This window comes from Martes martes (genome assembly GCF_963455335.1).
Source record: "Martes martes genome assembly, chromosome: 3".
Classification (NCBI taxonomy): Eukaryota; Metazoa; Chordata; class Mammalia; order Carnivora; family Mustelidae; genus Martes; species Martes martes.
The window spans coordinates 127,773,684-127,791,798 of NC_137890.1; the positions used below are offsets into that span (position 1 = coordinate 127,773,684).

The 18,115-nt window shown below is 41.0% G+C and overlaps 1 protein-coding gene across 5 annotated transcripts in view; it reads right to left on the reverse strand.

Moving 5' to 3' along the window:
- The window catches only part of MAP3K20 (mitogen-activated protein kinase kinase kinase 20), a 179,826-nt gene that overhangs the window by 56,992 nt on the left and 104,719 nt on the right, over nt 1–18,115 (reverse strand). For all 5 annotated transcript variants that reach the window (XM_080799522.1, XM_080799523.1, XM_080799526.1 and 2 more), the window contains exons 6-9: nt 15,641–15,669; nt 15,384–15,521; nt 8,608–8,694; nt 3,006–3,080 (exon numbers count right to left, since the gene is read on the reverse strand). In XM_080799522.1, coding sequence (XP_080655648.1) covers nt 3,006–3,080; nt 8,608–8,694; nt 15,384–15,521; nt 15,641–15,669 — 329 coding nt within the window. The remainder of the gene's footprint in view (nt 1–3,005; nt 3,081–8,607; nt 8,695–15,383; nt 15,522–15,640; nt 15,670–18,115) is intronic.

Consider the following 18,115-nt stretch of genomic DNA (forward strand, 5'->3'; position numbering starts at 1 on the left):
AGAGAACTAGAAGGTGCCTTGGTCTGGCTGCTTTAGTCAACACAGGGGCCTCCGCTTACTGAGTGCGTGTGATGTGCTGAAGGCAGCCCTGTTCCCTCGAGGAGACTGCAGTCTGTGTAGGAAGAAGAGACATTTAAAAAATACAACCACACTGGGTAAGGCAGTAGCCCGGACTTGGTTTAGGAAAAGGAGGACGAAGTATGGGCGGGGTTAAACAGAACAGCCAGGGAAGGCTGGCCAAGAAAGTCCTCAGGGGAGGAAAGAAAAGAAGAGGGCATGCGCAGGGAAGGGAGGTGTGTAAGGCACATCTGGAGATCAGCCACGAGAGCGCTGCAAGTGGAGACTGCAGTTTGGGGCACACTTAAATACAGGGGGGGATGTATTAATTATATCAGAATAAAATGCCCTGAATTTAGGAAGTAAAAATCAATCTTAAACTTTCTTTATACTTCATGTAGTTAGAACACGAGACTCCACTGGACCCAAAGAAGGGTGAGCTTGCTACATGTTAAAGACATGCCAGCTTCATGGCATTAACACCAGGTCTAAGGTCCTTCCTGTGTTACGTGGTTTACACTATTAATTAATGCACCTTAAATGTTATTCTCAGAATTTTAATCAATGAAGTACAGAGTTTCCGATTAAGAAATTCAAAACCTGCTTTGCATACTGAAATATAATTGCAATTACAGAGAATCTAGTTGCATTAATCTAATTCAATGCAAATAATTCTAGGTGAAATTTTTATTTAAGGAGCAGAAAAATATTGCAAAAAGGACTACATATGCCGCAACGGACAGAGAACTTGTAGAAAGAGTATAGAGAAGGTGGTATGGCAGCATTTTAAAAATACAAATGTTCTAGAGCAAGCCTGCAAACAGCTGAGTATATTTTCCACTGGATTAGCTGCAAAGTGCAGGTATTTCTCTTACTGCTTAAAACCCCCATATTCTGCAAACCACACACTAAAATAATAGGACCTAAACAAAGGCAGGGCAGACCATGCCATACGTATGCAACTTTGTCATGGAATGCTAATAAAAACAGTAATACTAAATAAAAACACTAACAGAATTTTAAAATGTTAAAATTCTTGAATAAAAAAACTAATAAGAGACTCTCCTTTTTAGGGGCGCCTGGGTGGCTCAGTGGGTTAAGCCACTGCCTTCGGCTCAGGTCATGATCCCAGCGTCCTGGGATCGAGCCCCACATCAGGCTCTCTGCTCAGCCGGGAGCCTGCTTCCTCCTTTCTCTCTGCCTGCCTCTCTGCCTACTTGTGATTTCTGTCTGTCAAATAAATAAATAAAATTAAAAAAAAAAACTCTCCTTTAAAAAAAAAAGGGGGGTGAAGGTAGTTTGATGAAGAGGAGTGAAAGCAAAGATGAAGGCTGCTGGTTCTTGAGGCAGAGGTGAAATGTGCAAATCTGGGAAGCACCCCTCCCCCACCCCGCATGGCACCCAAACTCCTCGGAGACAAAGCACAGGCCAGACCAGCCAACAGAGAGCGGTCGGGGCTGAGAGGCCCCACAGATCTGCGTACCTGGCTGCTCTATGGGCCGCACTACTATACAAGCTCCTGTACTTGGTGTTGAGCTGTTCTCATGAGGTGGTGGGGACCCAGGTGCTAGGTAATGGGTGGGATCTGGCAGGTGAGAACTCAAACTCACTGGTTGTTTGTGCATCCTTCCCACTAGACAAAGATGCTATGTGTTACTGGCACGCATTCTTCCTGGGAGCCAGATTAGAACTGGGTTTAAATTAAGGAAGAAATTCCACTCCTGAGTCTTTGTTTTTAGATCTCTATTTTAAGAAGTCAGTTTGCAGGGGCACCTGGGTGGCTCAGTGGGTTAAAGCCCCTGCCTTAGGCTCGAGTCATGATCCCAGGGTCCTGGGATCGAGCCCCGCTTTGGGCTCTCTGCTTAGCAGGGAGCCTGCTTCTCCCTCTCTCTCTGCCTGCCTCTCTGCCTACTTGTGATCTCTGTCTTTCAAATAAATAAATAAAATCTTATAAAAAAAAAAAAGTCAGTTTGCAATATATGTACTTCCATGAAAAAGTGGACAAATTTGAACTATAAAATTACAGTTCATTTCTTGGGCCTGTCTCTTCTTCCAGTGTTTAATCTGTAAGGATCTTAATTTCTAACTTTTTATTATGAAAAATTTCAAACATACACAACAGTGGAGAGAACAATGAAACAAGCCTCCATATAGCTATCACCTGGCTTCAAAATTTATCCTGGCCAATCTTGTTTAATCTATACTGCCACCTATTTCCTTTCAGTTTATTTTGAAGCAAATTCAAGACTCGCCTATTATTTTATCCTTAAATATTTCCGTATGTATGTGAGAGTATTTTAAAATGGTCTTTGCAGGGAAAGGAAGTGGGCCTTCATGCTCAAATGTGATAACCACATGAAAGTCTAAATTTTGGAGTGTCTCCAACTCTATTGTGATAGCTTCAAAACATCATGAATCTGGGCAAGGAGTATGTATCAGTTTTCTCTAGAAGGGCTACCGTGGCCTGGTCTTTGGTTCAGACTGCTTGGGTTCATTCTCCAGTCTCACCATGTACAAGCTGAGGCCTTGAGCATGACTTAACTTCTGCGTGCCTTGACCCTTCATCTGTAAAATGGGTGGAAAAACACAACTTACGTCACAGAGCTATTGTGAGGAATCAATGAGCGAATGTACATGAAGTACTTGGAACAGTGCCTGGCCCAGAATAAGCCCTGTGTGCTGGCCATTTTTAGAATACGAAGGTGCAATGGTGCTTATTAAAGATTAAAAACAAAGGAATGCAATTCTCTCTACTGAATCAAGAGTGCCAGGCGGCTGTAAGAAAGAGCCAGTCATGAAGTTCTAAGGATAAGGGAGGCAGCCAGCAACTTTGCTTTGTAATGACTCTTATTACCTCAAGGATTAAATCTCAAAGCCAAATAAGTGGAATTTCAGAATCCTGAACAATGACCAAAAAACAAACAAACAAACAAAAAATTGACATATACCTTGGCATCAGCTTCCCAACACTGACGTAACAGCTCAGCAAAACTCCTGGGGCAGCTGCTTGGAATGGTTAATCTCTACCACAGAGAGAGGAAAAGACAAAGCAAGGATTTACTCATGGAGGTAAGCAAATACTCACCGAAAGTTCTTTAAAAAGTTACATTAAGAGCGCAAACAACTCATTAAATGTTAAGCTTCCACGGACTGATAGATGGCTGGTGAGAATTTATGTTTACATTCATCGTATCTCATCTCTAAAGACACTTTTAATCCTGTTCTTCCAAAAAGACCAGTTGGGCCGTGGGTGCTGCATCTCTGAAAACGTCTTCAGCACAGACCCGCACAGAGATCATTTGAGAGAAGTGGGCCTCTTCTGATTGGCCAGTAAGAGATTCTGGACATAGGACTCATTAGTGCAAGGGCTGGATACAACAAAGTTTACACACTATGAGCATCGGTCCTGTTCCAACATGTTACCGAAGTGTTTCTCTAGGACTTGCCATGCCCCTGGAGGCTCTGTAGGGATCTATGGAGGCATTTTTGTTTATTTTTAAAACTGGAGACTTGCCCCTGGAGCGGGTCAAGAATGCTGGACATCTTTCACTACGTTGTAAATCCCTAACCAAGTACTCCCTTGCACTCCACCAAACTTCAGATGCCCCACGTGCAATCAAATGAGGTTTAATCATTTTCTGGCTCTAGACTCACTCTTTGATTTACAATAAACACAAAAGTATATTTTGAGCAGATTTCAAATGCAATGAACTAAGAATGCAACTACCAAATAAAATAAATCAAGGGCAGATTGATGTCTGCATTATTCATAACCTTCCCAAGATTTCTGGACAACGTCACCTGCAACAGCATTGCTCATGCTGCTGGAATCATGGAGACAACTCAACTCTAGTCTGCATTTGTAGCTGTTGAATCCTATGTATCCATAGGTATGAGCTCTAAAATGTTCCATTTTCTCCTCTACTGTGGTCATGCCTGCGCATTTATACACAGTAATACGTATTTATTTCTTCAATATATTACAATGAGAACATTATGTTGACTTCAAAATACAATGTGTGTGGGTAGGTTGTATTACATCCGAATTTCATTTCCGGAAAGTAGAGGGAGCATGAACAGAGTTGTTCTCCAGAGAGGCCTGGGTGTGACAGTTAAGAACCACAACACTAAGAAGTACCAAGATGAGTTATTCTGCAGTATTCTTGTTTACCAAAGAAGTTTTGCAAATAAAAAACTGAAACTGAACTTAGTTGGATTTGGGGGAGGGCTACGTATATAACTAGAAAAAGAGTTGCCCTGGCAAGAAAACAGGTGATCTGCATTTAGAATTACAGATAACCTTAAAATCAAAATAAACCAAAATAAATACAACCCGAAAGTTTATAAACAAATGGCCCTCGCTAAGTTAAAGGCTATGCTAAACATTTTTTTTTAACTGATTACATAGAATAGAGAAGACTTGGTCAGCTGTACTCTTATTTTACTGTAATGTGAACTGGAAACCTTTTGATGAAGTCCAAAAGGAAAATCAGGCATTTACTTTTTAAAAATATTTATATACGATGGTTGGTTAGGAGTGGCAACTAAGAGAAACAAAGTGATTGCAATTATTCAGCTGAATGCACCCCATGGCAAAGTAATTTCTCATTTTCAATATAACTTTTTCACATTTTTCTAAGAATTGAAATGGCACCTGGATGAATATGGATGGATGTTAATCTTTTCTGTCATCTTTTCTTACTGAGAAACTTTTTAGCTACTGCATCTGAGCCATTATGAAAGAAGACATAATTATTTTAAATTATCTCATATGGTCAAATATCAGTTAAATCTAGACTCAGACACTAATATAAGGGTTTGTTTTGGTGCACTAAAAAAGTACTTTAAGAGAAAATCCAAAGTATTTGAGTCCTGATTACAGAACTATGGGCATTCCTAATGCATTAAAACATCCCAAAATAACCAGATATCAGCAACAGATTAGCCACACTACTTAAAACTTAAATATTTTACACGTTCCAAATTTAAAACAAAAATACTTTCCAACCACTAAATTAGGCATGACATTTTTGAAAGAGCATATTCTTTTTCTGCATCATTTTCTACATAAGATGAAAAAAATTACTTTTTGTCAATTATTTTTTATTATTTTTCCAAAGAGTAGTCATCAATGGATTAAGTTTTCTGAGGATTTCTGTCAACAGTATGGGGTGCCTATTAAGAATAGTTTGGTTAAGTGACCGAAAATTCTCAGGTCATGATCTCAGGGCCAAGAGATCGAGCCCAGTGTCAGTCTCTCTAGAAGAAAAAAGTAGTTTTGTTACTTAGAACAAAACATATTTTATGAGAATCTAAGAACTTGTAAAGATAGAAATTATGCTATCAGAATATTTTGAATGACCACTGAGTTTTAGAGAAATTATAAAGACAAATACACATGTCTATAAGAATTACAAAATTTACTAGTAATTTCCTCCTAATTTCATGACTTCTGTAAGGGTTCAGTCTTTCCTTTAACAGTGCTTTATGTATCTAGTTTTAATAGGATTTAATATTAGGAAAAATTATTGTTTGAAGGCCTTATTTCATTATTAAGCAGTCAGAAGCAAAAACCTTCAAATATTTTGAGAAAGTATTGATCTTCCTATAGATCCAAAAAGCAATCTAAACAGTGAAACTGAAGAAGGTCCATAGTCTAGTTAAGATTAGTAATGTATCAGTGACAACCTTCTGGTTTTGGTACTGGCCAATACCTGTATCTCACCAGTGGGGGAAGCTGGATGAAGGATACACAGAATTCCTTCTACTATTTTTGCAACTTCCTGTGAGTTTATAATTATTTCAAAATAAAAAGTTAAAAAGAAAAGATAACTCTAATATTTGGATATAGCTGTATTCTAGGGTGGCTGGCTTACATTTAAAATGTCTCCCTAAGTTTAAACACATCATTCTTTATTTAAAAGAGGTCTGTTAAAAAAAAATACATATATATATATATACACACACACACACACACACATATATATACATATATATACACAAATATATATGTATATATCTATATCTATATCTATATATATATATGGCTTGCTCTTTTCAACTCAAGAACCCAAGGTATTCCAAAGTAAAAATAAATGAAATAATTAGAAGTTGAAAGGATTTGTAAATTATTTTTAAATCAAAGTCTCAATTTTATTATGAAATGAAATAAATCCTTGGCCTTTTTTTTCCCCCAAGTTTTTATTTAAATTCCACTTAGTTAACATATAGTGTAATATTAGTTTTGGGTGCAGAATTGAGTGATTCATCACTTACGTACAACACCCAGTGCCCTCCTTAGTCCCCATCACCTCTTTAGCCCATCCCCCCCCCCCACCTCCCCTCTAGCAACCCCTTCAGTTTGTTCTGTATAGTTGAGACTTGGCAATCCTTGTAATGTTACGGTCAACAGAATCTGTTTTGGTAACACGTGTCTACACTTATGAGATGAAATGAAGACTCCTTTGCGAATGGTGACAATGGAAAGTACAATTAGACTTAATTTCCATATTTTTGACAAATACTGAACAGACTGAGAGTAGACAGGTAACTAGCCTTGTAATACCCAGTTTTCCTTAAGTTCAGTCAAAAGTTGAGAGAACTTGCTTCGCCACCTGGGGTTTCTTGAACTTGCTATTCTGTGTCCAGAAGGGGAGGTACCTGAGTACCTCTGTGGGTTTTCAGCCGACTATCAGGTCACACACGGATGAGACAGCAACACTGGACTCTCGGGAATCCCTGAGGGAAAGGACGGCTGACAGCCTCCTCCTGTACAAGCTGACGAAGTTCTCGAGGTTATAGATGGGTGACTCCTGGCCCGTGAGCCAGCTACCCAAAGGCAGCGTCTAAATTCATTTTTCTTGTCTGCTTTAAACATCCTCGATAGATACTCATGTTCTGAAAGTGCTTTAGATGCACACCTCTTCTGCCACCCTTCAGAGAAAATGCTATTTTAAAATACTGTTTTTTTCTTATGCATCTTTGGAGGATCCAGTCAGCTTTTAAAAAACTTTCTTCTAATTTTTCTTGGAACACAGAGGGAAAAAAGTTACATTGAGTGTTCTGCTCCAAAGTCAACATTAGGTCAATCGCTTTCTTCACCCTCATGTGTAAACCCAGAACCAAACATCTAATCACCTCACTGGCAAAAGAAAATGGAACAGAAGCAAGCCGGTTCTCGTGTCACGAAAATATCAGTTATCCTGCGTACGAAGGTCTGATTTAATAGCACACCAGGAATAAGCAGGACATTTAATTAAAACAGAACAGCTCCTGTGAAACACTGAGCGAGACACATTCTTGAATATAACGCCTTTTGCTTTTTCTTAAATTGGCAGCTCTCTCCCATCAAGTTCAGCCATCGTGAACATTTCATCTGTTCTCAATAGCTCGGGAGGACAAATTAATAAGGGTTAGGGTTATGTGATCTAAACTATGGAAACTTGGTTTCTCTTAGTCAATCGCAGCTGTTTGGTTAACGTAGTCTGTCCCTGCACTCACATGGGGAGCAGATCAATCTAATTCTTTCATAGCGTTAAAAAGGGCATATCTCCACGTAGTCACCTTTTTGCAAATTATTTGATCCTCGGGTTGCGCGCTTACCTTCTGTGGAGGGCACAGATCAGCTCTGGCAACGAAGCTCTGTGAAATCAGGTTGTTTTGCATTGCAAAGACAACTGCGGGCTTCCAGTACGGGATCTAAGTTCTCCTAGTACCTTTACTGGATGCTTCGTCCTTATGCTGAGGATTTCCATGCCTGTGCATTTCAGTCACAATTTTAAACCTTTCAAAATGTAGTTGCTCTCTTTGATATGAATGTACCATGTTCTCTGATGTAGGCTCATAGGTCCAACTAACTGAAAGCCTCAATTTGTGGGAAGAAGAAAAGCGAGGCTGGGGACACAGCACAAACGGTGTTTACGCCACTGAAGTTCTTTTGAAATGGAAAGGCTCTGCATGAAGAAGGGAACAGTTATGCCACTGCCTCGCCAATTCCAGTGAGGAGCTCATCTTCAATGTAGTGTTCAACGTAGGTGGCAAAACTGTAATTTTTCCCTTTTTTGAAACTATTTTTTCTTCTTTTATTTTTGAAATTCTCATCTAAGCGACAGTTTCTTGTACTATAGTGACTCCTGCTGGGAGAGGTAAGTTGAAGTAGCTGAAGGTCTCTTACAGATAGATCAACTCCCGGCCAGTAAAAAAGATGTCCTAAACGCAGGAGATGGAGTTAAACTGTTCCCCTACCTTGGACGCAATGGCTTCTTTCATCACTAAGAACAAACCCCTAGGTTTTACAATTGAGACTGAGAAACTAGTACAGTACTTGTACAATTTTTGATCTACAGCATCACGACGTGAAGCTGCAACAATTAGATGTAAAGGGTCCATTCATGAGGAATAACATCACTTTGACCCTTTGTGTTAGCTCCTACTGCTAATCTTTCCATAAGCGTGAACTTACTTTCAATTTGAAGAAGATGAAAAAGTCTTTTGCAAAACCCCAATACTGTTTTCTGATCTATGTACCTGAATGGAGAATCGTAGTCTTACCTCGTTTTTTTCCACTACAAGCCAAGCTACTTGTAATCCTTCCAAACCTTTAAAGGGGACCTCCCTTGTTAGCATCTCCCAGAGAACCTGGAACAAAAAGAAAATGGAATTTTTATTCTTGTACTTTATATTTTTGGTGTATTACTGAAACTTATCTAACACTTAACTGTATCCAATTACCAGACAAAACCAGCCCCACCTGTAGAAGCCTGGACAAAACATATATATTCATGCAGAGGACTTCTTCTAAACATTATATACATACACACACATATTTTATATACATATACACATATGAGCACACACACATACATTCATTTTTTGTTCATTTTTATAAAGAAAAAAAAACTAGTTTAGAAATCAGAACATTCAGAGCCAGACTTATGAAACCAATGGGCCTATATAATTTATCTTGTAAGTTACTAGAATTCTCACAGATTCCCACAAATTAGGTTTTATGTTTTGTTAGTCCAACACTTTTTACCTTCAATCACCAATAAACTTCTCTATAAGATAATAACTGGGAATTCAACTGTATTTTTAAAGGTTCAGTAATGGTCTGATAAAAAATACTCAGCCCTAAATCCAAACCACTGGCTAAACCATTCCCCCCATAATGGTAGATACTTACAGAACTGTAACATGTAAATTGTGTGTTTTGGAGGAAGATCTCTCAAAATGAGTTGGTCTAAGGGAGTCATTTTCTTCCACCTCTAACATAATCATATGTTTTAAAATGTAATAAACATTTTATTTATATGTTATGTTCATATATATGTTATGTTCATATATATAGGCTAGGGGTCTGTGTGTGTGTGTGAAATTTATGTGTGTGTTCATATCTCTGCAATCCTTAAGATGAGCATGATTAATAAATTTGCACTGGAATGCTCAAAGAAACCAAACTGATGCTAGGAACACTGAAAACACCCAACAATTTGGGTTTCATTTAAAATACTAAGTAATGGAGGTTTTTACATTTGTGTAACTTTCTCAATTTATACAAAAGGGCATCAAAATCTAAGTCTACCAATATTTTGTGAAGTGATAAAACAATTATAATTTTATCAGTAGTCCTAATAACAACGACTGTCATTTACTGAGTGATTACGTTTCAGATACTTTGCTAAACTCTTTACGGGTGTTACCATGATTACTACCAATCCCGGAGAATACATACGATCCTCATTTTATAGATGAGGAAACTAAAGCTTCAGAAAGTTAGACAAACTTGCCCACAGACACTCCGTTATCCAGTGGCAGAGCTAGAATGTGAACTTGCTGCCTCACCCCAACGGTCAAGCTCTTAACCTGAGGTAACTCTAGAGAAGGGAGGCTGCAGTGCGAGAGAGAAGCCATATTTCAGGGGTGGAGCCACGGCAGAGGCGAGAAGCAGGTGAGTCCAGCAGTTTTGAGTTAGACTGCTCTTGTTCTACACTTGATCTTAGCCAAAAGGCCGAGAAGCGATTAGACTGCTCTTGTTCTAAAAACAAAACTAAAAAGCCCACTTCTAAATAAGAATGTGGATTGAGAACACGTACTCCATTCAAGCAGGTCCCATGGACCTTTCACTCTATAGAGCCACTGTTTCCTCAGCCAGTGTTCAGTCATATTCGAATCAGGACATGCTAAGTGAACTCTGGCTAATACGAAGATAATTAGCAAGAAAATCAGGGAAATTGGCAGATGCTGTTCAAGCAGGAGAAAAAAAATTCACTGAAGCCTCTTTGGGCTTTTAATCAAGTGTGTAAGGTACTTCTCTAGAAGAGCTACTGAATAATTCTATTTGAGTCCCAGAAGTGATTAAGAAAAGGTAAGGGGCATCCCAGAAGGGGACGATTCTAGCAAGCACTGTAAGTAAAGGACCAGAACAGGTATGCAGTCTGCACAGAGGAGGGGGACGCAGCATCGAGGGGGCTGAGCAGGAAATGAAGCCCCTTCATTCCCTGCAATTACCACTCCCCCGGTGCTGAGGTCGGGGAGGGAGAGGGGAAGGCAGAGCAGGCAAATGGATGAATTTGGCCTTCCTAAGGAGAAAGGGAACAGTGAATCAGTCTCAAATAAATCAAATGCTCCAGACCCCAAAATGTCCAAGTAGGTGGCCCCCTGCCCCCCGTTTTCTGATCCCAGCCTATAGGCACAACCCACTGCATGGGAGCACACATAAAGGCTGACTGGGTTGAGGTAAAACCAAGAGCTCGGGAAGTGATACACAAGAAGACTTATGTCATTCTTCACTCCCAAATGTTCAGGTGGAAAATATCCGAAATCTACTGAGGTCTGAGTTCTGTTTCTCCACGAGTTCTAACCCCAGAAAAATAAGAGTTTCATTTCAGTCTGTGCATGTGCGCGCGCGTGTGTGTGTGTGTGTGTGTGTGTGCAGAGCTCCAACGGCTGAGGGGCTACGTGACAGCCGCTCACAGGAGGGTATGGACATGGCTGTGAAGGCTTTAGTGTGAGTCCAGCCCCAGCCCCCGCGGAGGTCCCGTTACTGATCCCCCAGGTGTAGGAATGTACCAAAAAGCAGGTGGTGTGAGATGGGACAACAGCTGTTTCTGCACTAAACACAATGACACTCGGCACAAAACACTCCTTTGTGGAGGAAGTCGTGTGGAGGTCTAAAAATATATTAAACTAGGCCTGAAAATATCAGTGATGGGGAGGCAGGCCAAACATGATTGTGATCTTTCCCCTTAAAAATACTTTCCAACTCATTCTATCTTAAGACGTATTTACGTTTAAACTGTGCTCACAAGGAAAAATTTCTATTTTCAGTTTGCAGGGAAACTTGGACAAGGCTGTGTACTTTTCCTGCCCTTTCCTGCCAGACAGTGGCAGGTCATTACCTGAGCCCAGCTTGCTCCAGAATGGGGCTCACAGACAAGTGACACAGGGACGCTTACTCTGAAGCTACGCTATTTTCCAATCGTGGTTCTAGGCTCAGAAGCTTCTGGGAAGGGAATCCTTTCTGCACTGTCTTTTAAAGAGTGGCAAGGCCTTGTGTTCACAGAAGGCTTATTCTTTCAATGATGTTTGCTTTCTTTAAGTCTTTTCTTTTCTGTGGACAACATACTAAACCCTCCTCTCGCTCCATCCTTCAATGAGGGAGTAGCACAATCTCCTCTCTTGTAAGATGAAGAGAGAAACAGCTCCATGGCTCGCGAGGTTTATTGGCTTCGAAGCAGGGATCACCAGATCCACTTCTGGCATTTGCAGCACATTTCTTCTGAGGCTGGCCAGGGCTGGTTAGTCTGGCTGTGTGTTAAGAAGCAACCCAGGTTTATCAAGCCTCAGGGGCGAGGGACTTTGATAATACTAGGGGCTAAATTCTTACCACAAGTCTGAAAAAAACAGAAAAATGAAAAGCTAAAATATTTTAGGTGTTTTTTTTTTTAGGTTGGTTTTATAAAAGGACAACTCTTTTTAGGGTCTTGTTCATCTGTCCAAGACTGTGTGTGTGCACGTGCGTGTGTGCATGTATGTGTGTGTGTGTGTGTGTGTGTGTGTGTAGGCACAATGAACAGAACAGACACTTCATGAACTATGGGATGCTTTACGCCAAGAGATCCTTTACTGACAAATGGTCCTGGTCACTTACCTACTTTTGAAAGGACATCAAAAATTCTAAATAATTTTTAGTTATTTATTTAGAACATATTTAGAACATTGCTTTCCTAGCTAGGCAACATTTTCCATCTATGGACTACAAAGTTCTAAAACTAACATGCCCTACCTTACTAACCGATCCCTCCTGCTTTTTTAGTTAATACCTACTTTGACCATGCAATGCTTTCTTCATTTTTTTAAAAATCTGTGATTGTGGGGTGCCTGGGTGGCTCAGTGGGTTAAAGCCTCTGCCTTCAGCTCAGGTCATGATCCCAGGGTCCTGGGATTAAGCCCCACATCAGGCTCTCTGCTCAGCAGGGAGCCTGCTTCCCTTCCTCTCTCTCTGCCTGCCTCTCTGCCTACTTGTGATCTCTGTCAAATAAATAAATAAAATCTTTTAAAAATTTTTTTTTAAAAATTTGTGATTGTTTCAACAAAAAGCTCTGGAAAGTATGCCTCATACTATTTCTTTCACTAAATGGTGTTTATCTAGAACATAATGGGAAGGGGTCAGAAGTAAATAACATCTTGAATTCCTGTTTATAATGAAACTGGTTTATGTACAACTTTCTGAGTGGAACTCTGCTGATAGAGCTATGGGTTGAGTGTAACCAGAATTCCAAGTAAACCTCTCTCTTTAAGACACTGTTTTCAAACAGAGTCACTGAAAAGGCATTTTCTGTTTCCACCAGTCAAAAGAAGACTCTAACATGAACGCCGAGTTGATATTCAGAAACAGGTGACGGGGACTGAGATTCTACTCTGGCTCAGGAAAGCCAGCGGGTGCACTGCACACAAAAGCCGCTGGCAACTGTAAGGTTCTGGAAGGAGGCGGTGTGAGGTTTGTCTTCATAAGTGAGATAACACTGAAACCAAAAGTTCACTCTAGCTGGAACCCACAGTTGTCTTTCAGATCTAACGTTTCTGGGATAGGGAAAGTCCAAGACTTGGGGAGAATTTTCAAAGTAAAAGCACTATACCAGAGCTCGTTCATATGCAAAATAACTGAAAAACTATAACCGCCTAAATATGTGTGTGTATCTATATGACAGGCGAGTGAGAGTGTGAGAAGCATGGTCTCCTGCTGACTCACTGCGACCCACTCCAGCCCAGAGGCCTCCCCACTCCCTCTGGCTCCACACAACCTGCTCTGGGAACTGAGGCCTGCTGCGGAACGCACAGTGGTTTTAACACTTGCAAAGGGCTGTAGGAAACAAAAGAATACACAACGGGACAGAAAAAGTTTGCTGGTTCCTGTTCCACAGGACAGACACTGGGCCCAAAGAGCAGGCAAAGGACAATTTAAATTACCCTAAGTTCGTGTCTAACACAATAAATGCATTATTGCTCAAAATGAAGGAACGTAACTTCTGAAGAGAAAACGATCTCACTAAAGTCTGAAATGACAACATCAGAACTCCCCACGGGTGATCTGTAGGATGGTCAGAATGTAGTAACTTTTGACATAGGGAACCAGTTTTAGAATCGAGTCTCCTCAGGAACTTGTTTTTTTTTCCCACCTTTCAGTGAGACCTACTTGATCACTGCCTATAGTTCATAGCCTTCATTCTTAGAAAGACCCAGAATTAAGGGAAATGAGGTACTTCACCTGAAGCTATTGTTCTCTTTCCACCTTTAAAATGTTAGCCTTTTGCCAAAAACACGTATCTCATTCCTATAATGACTTTTTCCAATAGCCAACAAAACTCATCTCTATTATATTAAATTAATTTGGTAAGGTGCCTGGGTGGCTCAGTCGGTTAAGCGTCTGCCTTCGGCTCAGGTCATGATCCCAGGGTCCCAGGATGGAGCCCCATATGGGACTCTTTGCTCAGCGGGGAACCTGCTACTCCCTCCACCTGCCACTCTCCCCTGCTTGTGCTCCCTCTCTCTCCAATAAGTAAAATCTTTATTAATTATTAATTATCTTTATTTAATAATTATATAGGCCAAATTATTAATTTGGTGTACATAAGATGTATTATAATTTAGAAGAAGCTTGCTAACAAAAACAAGCCCAAGACTTAAGTAATGAAGCCAAAAGTAACTCCTGAGAGGCTGATGGCCTCTAGAGAATCAGGAACGCATATGACACTGCAGGTCTCCTCTTGGGCCATCAGCAGTCACTTTTGGTAGAAACCAGAGAAGTCCAGGAAGTGGAGGCATGGTAGTTTGGGCCAAAATCAGTCTCCTCCTTTACCCGTCACTATGAAAATGTCCTTTTGAGAGTCATAATACAAATATAGAGGCAGTATGATGGGGAGATGAGACCTGAAGAGAAGGAGCGTCAAATACTATTTTGGACTCTTTAAAGGATACACAGTATTTTAAGGATAAAAAAAACTCCTCAGAAAGGGCAACAAAAAAATTCCTTCTACCACCAAAGAACCACCCTGCCCCTCTACCCCTCCCCCCTACTGTTTCTCCTATCCCACTTATGTCTTTCCTTCTGCTATTCCTCAAGAATGGTCCACCTCAAAACCCCTCATCCAGAAGCTTTTGCTCCTTCAGGGAGTCTTTCCTGTACTCTCCATTCCCTGAGCATCTCACACCCCCACCTTATCCTGTTCTCTGTGCTGCTCTGTTGTGACTTCTTCATGATTCCTTCGAGTCATGCCTCAGAGAGTCATACTGCTTTATAAGACCTGCAGCAGGCACGGGCAAGGCCATAAAAGCTACGTGCACTTCCTTCTGTACTCTCTGGAAACTCACCAATCATTTTCATAGTTGACGTTCAAAAATCTGTAATTCATTCATGTGGCAGACCTGCTGGTGTGGTTTGAGCAACTTATCACAGTGAAGTCCTGTTCCAGATGGCCCACACTTCCACTGACTTACACGAATGTTCCACAGTCATGTGTCCAGGAAAGCGCTCTCCACGGGGCTGCCTCAGGCCCCGCGTTATTTCAGGTTCCATCTAATTACTCTTTGGAAGTAGCATTGGTTTCTTCTTGACACAGGACGAAATAACTCAGATGCATAAAAGTGATCCAAGTAAACATTCTGGCAATTAGGAAAGTGTCCTCTCTGAGGCCACTGCTCTAGGCATTCCACCAGACACAGCGTCGTTGTCTTAAAACTGTGTTAAATTGCTGTATCCCATTTCTGGAGGTGTTTGGTTTTTTAGATTTCCTTGAGCAACAACAAAAAAAAATGAGAAATGAACTCACCACACCATAGGAATATGTGTCACAAGTTTCAGACACAGGGAGACTTTGGATAACTTCCGGGGCCATCCATGGGAAAGTTCCAACCAAGGACATGTGTGTTGTATGGTTATGGAACCGAGAGGCACCAAAATCACATATCTGAGGAAAGAGAAACAAGTATCAACCTTCTACTACCGATTAATGAAAGAATTATCCATCACAAAAACTTACACATGAAGTTAACAAATACTTCTGAAGAAAATTAAAAGGAGTCCTACCTTCAATACCCCATCAGCAGCTATAACAACTAAAAAAAAAAAGAAAAAAATTATGACAATCCTATTTATATATGATTTATGATTTATGACCCTAATTTATTTGAGTCATCTTATGCTGAAAAACCCTGTAAACTTCTATCTTCCATATGGCATATGAAAGGTAAAACTGAAGTATTTACTGCACTGAAGATTTTGCAAAAAGGAGCTGACATTAAAAAAGGAATAAAAAACTAATTCCATGAGGTGCTGACTAAAACGTTTCTGAACATTTGTTTAAATCAAATGTAGTACTGCCCAGTAAAAACAGCATACGTTAGTAGTAGTAAAGAGAACCAAACTTTTTAATACAGATTTTATTGACTTATTGGAGAGAGAGCATGAGCGTGGGGAAGGAACAGAGGGAGAGGGAGAAGTAGACTCCCCAGCGAGCAGGAAGCCAGCCTTGGGACTTGATCCCAGGACCCCATGATCATGACCTAAGCCAGACACTGATGCTTAATGGACTGAGCCAGCCGGATACCCCAAGAACCAAAATTTTTACTTGTGTTCTGCCACTAGACTGCCAGCATGATGTTGAGGAGGTCTTCAACTTCATGGTATGTATTTTTTCTCCCAATTGATGAGTAATTTTCTTGTAGGCAAGGACAACATTCATTCATTCACTTATTCATACATTCACTCACTTAACAAATATTTGCCAAGCACCTGTTATGGGCAAGCCCATGTACTATATTCTGGAAGAGGAAGGTGAGCAAGACTGACTCTGGCTCCTGTGTATAGTCTCCTGGGAGAGACACTGAAACCAATGTCTGTAATCATGTGGGATAACACCTGAACCTAATATAATACTGTATGTTTATACTGGAATCAACATTTAAAAAATTTAAAAAATTTTCTTTAAATATGTAAGCAAGTGGGACAAATTCTGTGAGAGACACAGAGATTGCCTTGGAATCAAAGAGCAGGGGTATCTAAGTCTAAAGTGGTCAAGAGTTTGCAGAAGAAATGCTCACACTAAGACCAGAAGAATAAGATGGGACTAACTAGACAGAGGAGCGCTATGGGAGGGAAGCATTTTTTATTTATTTATTTTTTTTTTGGCAGAGAAGAGAGCCTTGCAGAAGCTCAGGAACAGAGGGGGGGAAAAGGCAATTTTGGAAGGCAGGGGCCTGGGCTGGAAGGGTCTTTGTGAGAAATGGAAATCCAATGAACCATTTTAAGCAAACAAATGAAAAGGTCAAATGTGCAGAGGGGAGAGCATATGAGAGAAGAACAGAACTGGAGGCAAGGAGATCACTGTGCACCCAAGCGGGTGTAGTCCAAGAGAGACTTAAGGATGCCCATACAAAGGCTGTGGCAGAGGAGAGAAGCAGACGGAGTCAAGAAACATTTAGGAGGCCAGATCAGGGGTGTTCGGGTGGCTCCCTTGGTGAGTGCTGGATACTTGGTTTTGACTCAGGTCATGATCTCGTGGGTCGTGGGTCGTGGGATTAAGCCCTGCATCAGGCTCTGCACTCCGTGGGGAGTCTGCTTCCCTTTCCCTCTGCCCCTCCCTCTGCTCACACACTGTCTCTCTCTAAAATAAATAAAATAAAATCTTTTAAAAAATCGGGAGTAGGGGCGCCTGGGTGGCTCAATTGGTTAAGTGGCTGCCTTCAGTTCAGGTCAGGATCTCAATCAGGGTCCTGAGACCAAGCCCCACATCTGGCTCCCTGCTCAGCGGGGAGTCTGCTTCTCCCTCTCCTGCTGCAGCACCCACTGCTTGTGCTCTCTCACTCATGCTCTCTCTCTCAAATTTAAACAACAACAACAAAAATATCTTTTTAAAAAAGAAGAAAGAAAAAGAAACTTTTAGGAGACCAAATCAACTGGGCTTGAGTAATGGGGCAGTGGGGATGGGGGTGGGGAGGAGAGGGAGGACTCGAGGATGAAATCAAATAAAGAGGCAATCTGGCACAATGGTTAGAATAAGAGCTCTGCAATCAAACTGTTCCTTTTTATCTCACTTCTGGCTTAGGGAATTGGTATTGCCATTCATGGAGAAAAGCAGTACAGAAATAACTCTGGCAGGGGGAGCAGAGAGGAAATGAAAAGATCAATAGGGACACAATATATCTTAGGGTCATACAAATATCTATGTGGCCTATCCCGATAATCAGATAGCATGTGGTTCTGAAGCTGAACTCTGTCTGGAAGTGCTAAGAGGCAGACAGGGCTTTTATGGGAGTGGGTGCATGAGAGCAGAAGAGGCGAGGAGGCCCAGGGTAGACCTTGAAGAACTGTTCTGGTTTGTTTTTTTAAAATTAAAGATTTTATTCATTTATTTTAGAGAGAGAGTGAGTGAGTGAAGGAGCCGGGGGTGGGGGGAGGGCAGAGAGAAAGAGAGACTCTCAAGCAGTCTCTGCACTGAGCGGGGAGCCCAACACTGGGCTGCATCTCACGACCCTGAGATCATGACCCCGGCAGAAATCAAGA